We start from the raw sequence: 12,877 nt of genomic DNA, 5'->3' as shown, positions 1-12,877 counted from the left end.
TTTATTGACAGGGATACAAACAGAAATGAACAGGCACATGCTCACCTGCAACTAGATGAAAACAAATTTTTTATTTGCAGGTACAGATATTTATTCCAAATGATACAGAGAAAACACAATGTATTTTCTCTGATGTATTAGGAATATGACTCAAAAAAATCAACAAATATTAACCACGTACATAAATGTGTGATCTACACAGAATGCTTAAAAGTAATTGCAAAAGGATTTGTTGAGTAATTCCAGAAAAAAAAAAAAAAAAAGATTGTCAGAAGACGACCTGGTTGTGGGAAGAGGCACTTAATTCACTGCATGAATGACTCAGGGTGAATTACTTGCATAACTCCACTCAAGGAAATCACTACTCTGCAAAAGTGCATACATGTTAAATCAACCAAAACACAGTGCGGTCCATACTCTTGGTACAATGCTGCCTTCCTGCTGGTACAGAATGAGGAAAAATCCTCTCAGCTGGGCAGGGAGGGAGAGAAATCCTCTCTTTTGGTATCCTGGCAATGTTTTCAAGAGACAGTTCAACAGCGCTCACTTTTCCTATTCATGCTTGGCACTTGTGTTGGAAAGAAAATCCAGGCCTGTAATACTGAAGAACAAGCTCTTGTTGACAGTGAAACTTTGACTAATAAATCTGAGGCTGTATTTCCCACCAACTCAATTTAGTGCCATAAGATAATTATGGTCTTTTCCTGGAAAACAGAAAAGACCATGAAGAAGGTCCGCTGGCATGAACACTAGTAAGATTTACTTTCTTCAGAATATACAGGATAAATAACTCCTTCCTTTATTTTCTATCTGTGCTTGAACTGTGAGGTACAAAGCTTACTGGAATCAAATAAAGGGAACTATTTTTCATTGTTTCACCTCACTTTAATTCCCTATAGCAAATATCCAGAACTGAAAAATAGAAAGAAAAAGAGAGGAAAAAAAATAAAAAAAGCACCATAGCTCATTTTAAGTCTCATGTACCTGACCAGCGTGACCACAATCCACCAGCCATACTTCAGGCACCACATTCAGATGTTACCGTGAGCAGGTGATACACATCCCGTCGGCTGCAACACAAAGATTTAAACTGCATAAACTGGGAGCTTTTTCTCTGGGTATAGTGAATGCAGAAACTTCAGCTAGCATTCCAGAGCCCTTCTGTTAGGAGCATTATTGATTCTAAGAACAGCTTGGTCTATAAGGTCTGTAAGAAGACTCACTGCCCATATAGCGGAGGAGCAGCAGCTGCAGCAGGAACAGCTGGGCACAGAGAGCATCACATCCAGAGCAGAGCTCCACATGGTTACAATGGCACTCAGGGCAACAGCATCCTTGGGGAGGCAGAAGAACCAAGTCTGCTTTGGTAGAGCTGCCCAACAGCTGAAGCACTGACTGCAAAGAGCAGACCTGTCAGACCTGTGTGGTGGCAGCTGCAGCCTGGGCCACCACCGCCCCACTGGGGCCAGAGAGCAGGAGTGAACACAAGGAAATGGATCCTGCTGCCCAAGATCATCTCAGCTATGCTGACAGAATGGAGTAGAAGCCCCAGCTCCTCCTGGTGTTTCTACAGACAATTGAATAAAATGCATAAATACTCCCTGGAACTTGGACTTGAATCTAGGTTTTTCCTTTGTCCTGGTGTAAACAATCCCCCATGTCATTCACTCATGGTGAACATTCCCATCAAAAAGTCCTCAGTATTATGTTTTGGTCATGCACTAGATGGGAAGATCCAAATAGGTCAGCCTAAGGAAAATCTGCAACACCCAAAAGTATGCTCTAAAAAAACAGGGTATCCCATGCAGGAAAGCATGGTGCAGCTTTTAACTCACATGGTTGAAGAAGGCAGGTATAATCCCAGTATCCATGTTGAGCCCAGCAACTTAAAAGCAGGATGTGCCCTGGCTCCTGAATGGCAGTGGGACTACCTCCAGTTTCTCCTCAAGGATATTGTACTTTTCAGCTTGTTTCAAACTTTTCAGATCCATGGCTAAGATCCATAGGGAGTTTTGTATCTCAAAACAGATGAAGCTATTGATTCCAGGCCAGTTTGGGAGTCAAGTGGTGCCAAGGTGCAGACAGTGGAAGCCCGTTTTCATACATCAGAGTATGGCCCTGATTTTCTGTACATTAATATTGCTCCAAATCTATGAAGCAGCTTTAAACACCAAGTTTATGAAATTCATGCTTGTTTTGTGAGCAGATTCCTAAAAAGCATCTTTGGCTTTGCTACTTATCAGCAGCTCTCTTTCAGGCAAGGGAACAAATCTCCCTCTTCCACTTCTAAAACTGCTGTATTAACATAGGAGCACACACATTTGGCAAGTGCTTGCTCTGGGAGGATATAGCTCCAGGTAAATATTGCACATCCCACAGGCGACTTGTGCTGTGACAACCCAAGCCAAATTTGCTTAGAGGCAACTAAGACAGCTGCATGGTGGTTGTGAGGTAGACTTTTGGTAAAAATATGAGAAATTCTTAACACATATTCCATGGTAGAAAAGGAGAGATGACAATTCGTGTTGTTACTAGGTCCTGCAACATGCTGCACTGGGGGATTATTGGCAAATGCACATAATTAATCCTGTACTAAAAATCCTGCATCAAAATAGCAGAGCGAAGTACTTGAGACAGTTGGAAGACATAGGGAGGAATTTTGCATGGTTTTCAGAAAAAAGCAGTTTTTGAGTGTCTTCCTAAATTAAGCAACAAACTCCTCAGACAGAAGCATAGGACTGAGAGGTAACAACAGTTTTTGGAATTATGCTCCTAACCCGCCTCACTTCTGTCCACTGACCTTCCACATTTCCACTGTCCAGCCCAGTGAGCTTTCCAGTTACTTCAGAGACCACACTGCATCTGCACTGGTGCAGCTTCAGTAGTTCTCCCATCACATTTTTTTAAAATCTATTTGCAATACCTTTTAGCAATTAAAGCAAAAATCTTGGTAATGTGATCTGAGAGATCTCGGACTAGAGAAAACTGGTAAAACCAAGCTGGCATGTATTATTGTGTTTTGTACCTCCAAGTGGATTTTCAGGTCTTGGGGCTACTGATGCCACTGAGAGATGTTTGGAGATGTCAGACATGTCCTGACTTAGCTCAGCCCATAACTTTTGCCTTCAGACACACATTTGCAATGACAACAGACTTAAGACAGGCTTCTGAGAAATGCCTTTTATTGTATGACAGCAGCTGTCACATGAACGTCCACAAAAGAAATCAGTCCATAGCAATACCAAAATCAAATTATTACAACAAATGCAAGAACCAAACCAAACAAAAACCAGAGTTAAAATTATGAAAAAGCAGCAAGCTGTTACACAATGTAAAACATACACAGAAAGCCACATCTTCTGCAAAACTGTTATGCTTATCACCATCGCAGGAAAGCAGTGATTTCAACTCTTTCTTCTCCTCTCCAAAAAAAAGAGGCAAATTTTGAAGTGAGATATTTCAAAGGGTCAGTTTAACAAAAAAAAAAAGCAGCATTTCTTCTGATTCTTTTTGTAATCTTATTTCACACATTTATTGTGAAGGCTGAAAAAAACCATCAACATTACTTAAGTAACCAGCATTATTGAGGCTGGTCAAAAAGTCCTCCCTCTTCCAAAGGGCAGTACTAATGGTTATCGCAGAAGATTATGACCATCTGGCAAATGGTGCAGTTCACTAAAGAGAATTTTTGTCCTTAAAACAAGCAAATAAGTAAAACATGAAATAGCCTATCCTGGTGAACTGTGGCTTTGGAAATGCCAACATGCTCTGTTGGCTCACAGTGGTCTTTTGAGAAGGGGTGGAGCAAAGACATACCAAAACAAATGTGCGAAAAACAATTCTCAAGATCAGAAGTAGAGGCTGTTCCTAGATTTCTACACCTAAGAAACAACAGTTCTGTAACTGATGATTTTCAGTATTACTATAAAAAATTATATTTATTAGAAATAAGACTCTGGAATACTTTAAGGCACCTCATGGCAAAGAAATATTTTAAAGGCTTGAATAACTCAGGAGACTGAGTTCTTTTTCCAAGATCCCCAGTAAGGTATGAAACTCAGAGTAACCTGCTTTACTATTTCCAAATAAAGCACAATTTTTTTCAAAACAACCATTTTTCAAAATGGAAGTTTAAAACTATTTACATTTTTCTTTATAAGGAAACATAAAACACTTGTTGGAAAGTCAATGCATTCATTTAACAGACCAAGACTTGCATCACATGTAGGTCTTTTTCTTCCCCTGATTTGAGTTCTGCCATTCAGGTACCATTTTTACCTAACTAAAATGAAAGGGGTCAGTTGGTCTTAATCAACATTTGAACAAAACAGCTATCAACAATACCAGCTAAACCAGTTTCCTGAATAAAATATTTTTATTGCTTTAAACCAAAAAGATGAAATAATGCCAATGACAGACATGAACGGCTTGCTTTTAGTTTTTCTACTCAATTTAGTTTTTCTACTCCCCAATTTATGGGTTTCAAGTGTGATTTTGTAATAAATTTGTTTTGTCTGATATTGATATTTGATACCTACAGCGAGTAGTGTCCTGCAAAAACACATGAAGAAGCAGAATCATAATTTTCAGAGATACCTAGCATTTTTGTGCGCATTCAAAAAGCTACAGGATCAAATTAATTCTAGCTTACAGACTGATAGCTAGATCTCTCAAGGTCTCATACCAGTGAGTCTGCAGCAGCCAGCGTTTTGGAGTTCTGCTCTGAAATATAACTTACCATAGATTGATTTCAGAGTTGAAATGAACTAAAACTGTAATTATACCCTTGGTTTACGCATGCAGATATCCTTGGATCTGGTAAAAAAATATAAACTCGAGGTATGTATGGCCAGGAGAACTTACTATTCTCTTAGAGTACATAAAAGTCCCTGTATTATTCATCACACCTCCTCTTCTATAAGAACTGTTTAGAAATAATAAGGATTCCATATTATAGAACACAGACCCTGAATATATTCACACTGCTCAAAAAAAGAAGATAAACAAAGCATCTCCAACTCCCAACTTGACAAAGTGCACTGCCTTACTGGTCAGCTCACCCTAGCTGTGTTTTGCACCACTCCAACCAGGACTTTCCATACCAAAGCTTGAGCAGAGTTTGGGCATGGATCCGTAGATCCTTGCCAAAAAGGCAGTCGTGGACAAGGCCATGAGGTTGAACTTTATGCTACACAGTCCCCCAGCATTATCTAACATGACTTTATACCTTCACATACTTGTGCAATGCAACCACTGTTCTCACTCAGTGGCATTACAGCCCAATCCTTATTTCAGACAACTTGAAAGGAAAACAGCCACCAAACACACAGGATGATAACTGGTGTGCTCTCAGAAGGATCTGCCATTAGCACTGCTTACATGAGCACACCTGTGCCATGTGGCTTGGTGGCTGGTAGCTGCCCCTGGCTGGCTGGTATTTTATCATCAGATGTAGCACAAGCCTCCTGCTGCACATCACTGTGTCACGCTCAGTTCCACTGATCTCAGTGGAACTTGTTACAGTGTAAGATGCTACACACTGCAGGAGAAGTGTTAGGACTTGACAAAAAAAGGGTAGGGGCAAAGGCGTCTCATTTTGTAACTCTCCCCTAATGATTTCAAAGCATGTAAGAGGAGGTTACCAGCAAGCACAGATACCTGATGTTTGTTCCACAAGCTCCAAAAGCCCCTCAGAAAGCTGGCTGGTGGCACTGCAGACACAATTCCCCCTCTCCTGGGATTTCACAGCAGGACAACAAGCCCCAGTGCAGGGAGGATGCTGTGACAGGAGAACAAGGATTCTCACCATTGGTCTGTCTCCCAGAAGAAAAATGTCCAAGATGAGCGGTTGAGGCTTTGGCCTCAATTTACTTCTCAGTAAGGAGTAACTTTGTATCTGACTAAATTAAACACCGGTTGAACTGCTTGAAATGAGACACATTCGTGTTTGCCTTACTTTTAGGCCACTGGATGAACACTGGAGTAAATAACACTTGTTTGGCATTACACAGGTAATAGCAAGCATCTTCAGTATTTTTTAAAAAGCACAATATTTTTCATGTCCTGAAGAAATCTGTTGCATTTTAGTCTCTCCTGTGTCCTTTAAACAGCAAGATGAATAGATGTATTTTCTACTGGACCTCAAAGAATAGCTCACTAAATTTGAAAAAATCTCAAGCAGCATAGCACTTGCTTGATTTATTTTTTAAACATGGGAATAGTGCCTTTGTGTTAAAGTGCTTTGCTGAATCAGGACATAACTTATGAATATTGAACCCCTCTCTCACTGCATTCCTCTCTATCAGCAACAGCCATTTGAAACTACAGCTTGTATTTTCTTACTTATTCTGGCAGGATGGTAACTTCAAACAGCTGAAGTTCAACAGAACCCCTGATGCAAAACTTTAAACATACTAAAGTTACATATTTTTAACATATATCCAATGAATTTGTTGTGTACCCTGCAGTTACAGCTTTGGCTTGAAGGCACAAATATTAAGGCACAATAAATGCAAATAATGTATACATTTCAATGTGTTGTGTTGAAGATAACTTTGTACTACACAGTATTTAGGTATAATGACATGTCATTCAAACATTTCCTGAAGTTATTTTAATACCTTTTTTTCTTTGATAACCTGGGTAAAAAGAGGAATGTATGTTAAATTATTTAAATATTTCTTCAGTGCAAATGTGGTAATTTTCTTCTGAAGTACAGAAGATTGAGATAGATTTTTCAGCATTTGGATTTTAGCAAAATAAAGCTAATATTTACATTCATCTTGAACAGCATTATTTGAACTGTTTATATATATATATATAAAAAAGTATATAGTACTTTTCTATCAAAAAGAAAAAGTGATTTTGGCTTCTTCAAGTTTTTTTCCTACCAGCCTGCATAGGTACTTGTGACAGGCAAAAAGACAGTTGCTCTAGACAAGTAAGTTGCACACTACCAAATCTGCTGTTCTGACAGAGCTGTCATGCTAAAGTGACACCGAAAATAATTTGGTTTTGCTTGCTCTCAAAATATTTCTAAAAGAAAAAAAAGGACACATTCCAATTATTTTACTAAGCTCCAAATATGCACACTAGACCTGTTAGGTGTCCTGCACCTGTTTAAATAAAAGAGATCTCTACCACATAACTCTCAAATAAAAACTCAATCCGCCTAATTTCCTTAGCAATACAAACACAATTAGTTGGAAAGAAAAACATATTGCACTGAAATGCAAGAAACAGGGACAGTAAAAATTTTCTTCTCAGTATTAAATAGGAAGGATGTCCAGTGCAAAGAATCGCCCCCCTCCCTCCCTTTCCTCGCCTGTTGACACTTGCAAATGTTGTCGCTGAGTTTAGATGGTCTCAGGTTTACATTCTAAGGAGAACAGTTAAGGCAATGAGGAATCACAGTGCAGTTTCAGTTATGCATAATCCTGAGGAAGGATCCAAGGAGGAGTCTGTGGTAAGCTGACCATTCTGAACAACTTCCGGGTAATTCTTACTGAAGTATACCTAGGAAAAATATTAGATTCCATGAGTAATTAGGCACCAAAAGTCCATTTAGCTTCAAACAATATTTCTGGAGATAAATACAGGAGAGATACATATCCTTAAGGAATCCCAACAGGAACTTCAGGTTAGTGGTATTCAGTAAATGTATGTCACTGAAAAATTAGTAAAATTACTATATGAACTTACATTAGAACAAAATGTGAGAAAAATCCCACACAACCTGTCAATTCCCTCAAATTTTGTTAATTCAGATGAATAGATATGTTTTATCACTTTACATTAAACTGATAAGTAAAATCATTTTACTAGCTCAAAACATGGAGATAAATTAAAAACAGGATGACAAAGAAGCTGTGAAATCTTGCGTCTGCACAAGGGTTTCTCATTTTCACACATAAAATGAACACAATGGATTTGGATGTTAAAATCAGGTTGTAATCCCTATATTTTACAAACTATGATTGACAACCATTGAAACTTCGAAGTATATGTATGAAATATCCCAGCCTTTAATTTGTGCTGCAGAGCAGTTATAGGGCCTATAGAAATGTGATCGCAGGATAGTGAACCACAATAATGAAAGAAGAAGCAAAAGCTTTAACAATGACTCAACCAAGCAACTTCTCTAAAACGTAAGATGATACCAAATAATAGGACAGTTCTTTGCCCAGCCTTTGAGTTCCTGAATTCTACCAATTTCTAGCTCAACTAGAAGAGATACAGGTTTCCTGATAAATGTATAATCAGAACATAAAGGAAATGAAATGCTGTCAAGTTTCACTGTTCCACAATCATCAGTTTTTAGCAGCTGTATCATATCTCTGTTCCTTGACAGATGCGCATAACAAAATGAAATAATGTCAAGACTTGTGTGCTCTTATCTAAAAATGTGTTGGGTGAAAAAGGACTTCAAATGCAATTTTTTTTTCAAAGAAGAATGTGAAAAGTTTTGTTTGAGTCTTTAAAAACAGAAAATACACTATCTTTCTGAAGCTGACACGTGTCACGAGTTAGGTCTCCTAGTCAGACTGCTTTGAGTACAGCTTATGAAACATTTCTGCAATTTATATTTAAGAGTGTTGTCAACAAAGTTCAGTTTGTTTGATAATAATATCCTTTTCACATACATGAATACATATATAAGACACATGGGATAAAAAAGAAATAGTCATTCTACAAAAATATTCCTGTAAGTACCACTGTCATCTTTTGTGCACTCACTAATGCAGGGTATATGCATTTTTACAAGTTTCAAAGAATATTCAAGTCTGATTTGAATCAACAGAAGAATTGGGAGTCCTATGAAGAGGCATTCCTCAGTAACCAGTCACAATCGGATGCAACGGAGGAAAGTTAATGAGGCTGCTGACTGCACACAGGCTGCAGACAGCAGCCTCAGTATTCCCATCCCGTTCCTGGTTTAAAACATAAAACTTTGGCATACTTTTAATTCAGCTTTTGAATGTGATTTTTTTTTTTAATGGAAAGCTAATAGAAAACCTTGGCACATTACTAGAGATGTAATGAAATGGCAGCTGCTTTTCAACTGTCTCATTGCAATTCTTCCCCTGAGCCCAATCCCTCAAGATATTAAATGCCCAAGTCTTTATACAAGTTTCTTCCACTGCCAACAGAGCTGCAACCATTTTAAAAGTAACCACTGAGGTGAGATAACACCTAGTATTTTAATATTTACACATCTGTCATAGCTTAAAAGTAAAATAAAACAATCCTTATTTTTTCCCTCAAAGTACTCAAACCTGACTGACAGAAACCCATCCCTATCCTGATGCCACCAAAGCCCGCAGAAAAGCCTCTCTCAACACTGCCAAGAGCAGGGAGAACACACCAACTTCTGCTTATCTGAATAATTGAGAATTTTTATTTTTTTTCTTCTTTTCACTGCTTGATGACTATTTCTCTCTTTCCCATAGGATTTTCTCCTAGCAGCTTCTTGTAAATCGAGCAAAGATAAAAACAGCCTCAAGATGTCAAGCATAACTCAGTTGCCATCAGGCTCACGGGCTATTTAATACATACTCAGCAGTTGCCAATTTGAGTTGTGCCTGTGTTGCTTTCTTTGACATTTACACAAAAAAATGGGGATACTGAGTGACCAAGTGAGCCATACAACAGCAACTGGATCAATTTGGAAGCCTGAGCTAAGGTTCCAGCAACAGCTCAGTATTGCAATGCTTCGCTAAGAAGCCCATGAGATTTTCTTTTTAAAATTATGTTTCTTAAATATGTCCAAGTTAGTCTTCCCAATTTAAGATGTGAAGTACCTCTTAATTTGCACTTAAAGGATATATGCAGAATCAATACTTTTCCAGAAAATGCATTTAAAGTTTCACTTTATTGAAAGAAGATATTCCTACAAGTTTGTGTTGTACAGGTCCAAAATGAAATAAATCAAGATCCAGGTTCAAAATATAACAAATCAAATAATCATTGCCAAAGCATAACCACATTCCAAACCATTTTACTTAGCAACCCACTGCAATGCTTTTTGAAAAGTATGTATGTATGTCATATTACCATTTCTTTTTATGTGCAGCATGCTGTTTTCCAAAAACAGAAAGCAAGCTGTTCTTCATAAAAACAGTTCTTAGTAACCACAGTAGGAATGTGGGAAGCCAACAGCAATACATGCAGCAGACTCAGTAGCGTAGAAAGAAAAACCATTGGAATCAGCTCTTCTGACTAAGCGACTTCTCTGAAAGTATGCATGAAGCACAAGGGACAGCAACAACAAAACCCCTGAATTGTCCAAGTCCTTCAAACAGAAAGAACTATAACTCTGCTTCTGGGTAGCTGCTGACTAGAGATACAGTCTCTTGATTCCCATATTTTTGGTCCAAGTGTGGAAAAGCACCATGCTTTGCATTCTTGGCAGATGCCAATGCTTGTATCTGCCTTCTAGCCTGGGAGTTAGGAAACTTTTTCATCAAACCACATTTCAGCAGAGACCGGTTCCTGGATCTCTTCCCTTCCTGTACAAAATCACATAACATTGATGTGGTAACTGCAGATGACTATATGGGCAAGTAACATCAGGCAATTATTTTTATACATTTTGAATCATCTTTGAATGCAATTGTGCAACTGGGGAGGGCTCTGGGGAAGGAAGGAAGGAATGACAGCATGACATAGCTAAATTTCTATAGATGACAGCTGGACAGCCTCACCTCTTGCCTTTCCAAGGAGAAAGCCTTAGGAAGCTGGCCTTCACTTTACAGACAATGGTCACATGAATCTGAAGCTTTTAAATACCATTTATATAAGCTCCAGATTGTCATACACATACCACAGAGAACATGGCTAAGCCATTCCTTCCTAATAAGAAAATAAATGAAGCAGTGGAAGTGGACAGAACTCATAACACTGCTTAGTTCAAGATAAAATTGTTTCCTCTTGCATGTCTGCAATTTGTGCTACACAAGAATTTACAGGGTATGCTCTCAGCTACAGTGCTTTACTTGAAAAACTCCTTAAAAAATAAAATCTGAGAATACGAACAGACACAGAAATCTCTTCCCTACTCTCCAAAAAGTCCAGTGAAACAGCATCCAGACATGAGCACACAGCCTCCATGACAGCACAACTTTTCATTTTTTTCCAGCTTGCTGGAAATTCATCTATTTTTTTACTGGAAAATAGTCAAGCACCTGCTATTTTGTTTCCTGTCTTTGTGTGTTGTTCCCTGTCTATTGGTCTTTTGTTTCCCTGTGGTAACAGTTTAGACTTTGTGCTCCTCTAGCCCTGCTCCACACATCCAGGAACTTGAGGAAAGGAAAGCAGCAAGGCTAAAGAGCTTTGCCTCTGGCCTGTAAAAGGCTCTCTTAGGTTGTTACCAGCTTAATACCAGTGCCTTTCTCGGCTGTTGAAAGCACAGTTACATGAGCTCCAAGCAAGCTGCTGCCAAACTGAGCACTGCCAGTCTCAGCTGAAGCAATGCTAAAACTTTGTTGGCACTGAGAGAATCAAAATCTTGCTCTGGACAGCCTGCATGGTAAATTATCAAGAAAAAAGAAAGCTAGCCAAAGCTAGTCAAAGAGATCCTCAATCACAGGTCATTCTTTTTTATCTTTTTATCTCTGTTTCAGCTTTCCATCTGAGAAGTGGAGATGATACAGCCTCACTTCACAGGCATATTATGAAAATGAATCCATTGATGTCTCTTAAACACTTTGATTGCCAGAGGAACGCCCACAATTACATTAATAATTTTGTACTCCAAGTAGGATTTGAACAGTTCACAGTGAATCGGGGACAGAGCCTTGCAGGGAACAAGAAGGCAAGAAAACACTCAACAGTTGCTTCTTAGCTGAGCCCTGCTCATCTTTGGTGCAGAACAGAGAGCCAGGGTACAAGAACGAAGTAAAGGAATGAATATGCAACAGAAGGAATGTGATCAAACCCTCAGGAACCACAGCATGGTCACAGGTACTGAGCCCCACCTAAAATCTGATGGACCCTTTAAAAAATATAGGCATAACAGATAAATGTTTGATTCTGCAGCCCTAACATGTTTTTTACAGCAAGTTAAGATCAATGCCCAGCACAAGTGAGTATGTCCTATATTATTTACACTTACTGTTTAGTGTACACACAAAAGGATGCAAGAAATCCAGTCTTTCAACTCAGGGTATATAAATACATGTATCATTTGGAAGTCTGTGTATATCCCACTGAAAATTATGGCTTTGCCTTGCAAAACTGACAGATCCTTTAGTGGAAGGCTTACTGCAACACTGAATATGCTAACTTGAGATAAACAAACTGCAGAGACAAACTTAATTATCTCTTCTTCTAAAATTACCCGTTTTGCTGTTTCAATCAGAGAAGCCGCTTCAGTCTTGCCCACTTGTTGCACCATTTTGTAAAACAAGCTGTCTTGTTCTTGCAGCAAAATGTAAGGCTCACCATATTCTTTCAGTCTTCCCGCATCTAAAACCTGTTAAATCAGCAGAAACCAATGTATTAACATAAGAAAATGAAAAACTAAATGTTAGAGACTAGAAACCAAATGTAGGCAACTACAGGCAAGGGAGAAATGTATGCATTTTTAGTGCTAAGACAAATTTTATACCCTGAAAATGAATTCTGTCCTCTTCAAACTAGTATAGCGCTTTCTCAGTTTACAGACCTGTTGTACAATTTTGAAGTGCCCTCTAGCCATTCCACCTATAGGACTCCAACATGAAGTTATGCAGAATATGGAAATACAATGTTTGTGCAGTCGACAAAGCAGATTATAAGATTCATTGTGTAAGAAGGAAACAAAGAGGTCCAAAATGGGCTCTGAAGTAAACAGCTGTGGGTAAAAACCACGCAATAACCACCAAGACGGTTAAGGGAG

The 12,877-nt window shown here is 38.7% G+C and overlaps 1 protein-coding gene across 1 annotated transcript in view; it reads right to left on the bottom strand.

Moving 5' to 3' along the window:
• Window positions 1–3,165: 3,165 nt before the first annotated feature.
• Window positions 3,166–12,877, bottom strand: part of ABCC4 (ATP binding cassette subfamily C member 4 (PEL blood group)) — a 142,235-nt gene continuing 132,523 nt past the window's right edge. The window contains exons 30-31 of the mRNA XM_005516443.3: window positions 12,338–12,472; window positions 3,166–7,515 (exon numbers count right to left, since the gene is read on the bottom strand). Of these exons, the coding sequence (XP_005516500.2) occupies window positions 7,408–7,515; window positions 12,338–12,472 (243 nt within the window). The 3' untranslated portion in view covers window positions 3,166–7,407. The remainder of the gene's footprint in view (window positions 7,516–12,337; window positions 12,473–12,877) is intronic.

Source organism: Pseudopodoces humilis, chromosome 2 (assembly GCF_049639895.1).
Source record: "Pseudopodoces humilis isolate 2021_Gansu_Grassland_sample_001 chromosome 2, ASM4963989v1, whole genome shotgun sequence".
NCBI lineage: Eukaryota > Metazoa > Chordata > Aves > Passeriformes > Paridae > Pseudopodoces > Pseudopodoces humilis.
The sequence above is the reverse complement of the archived record's forward strand: the minus strand, read 5'-3'. Positions and strand labels throughout refer to the sequence as shown.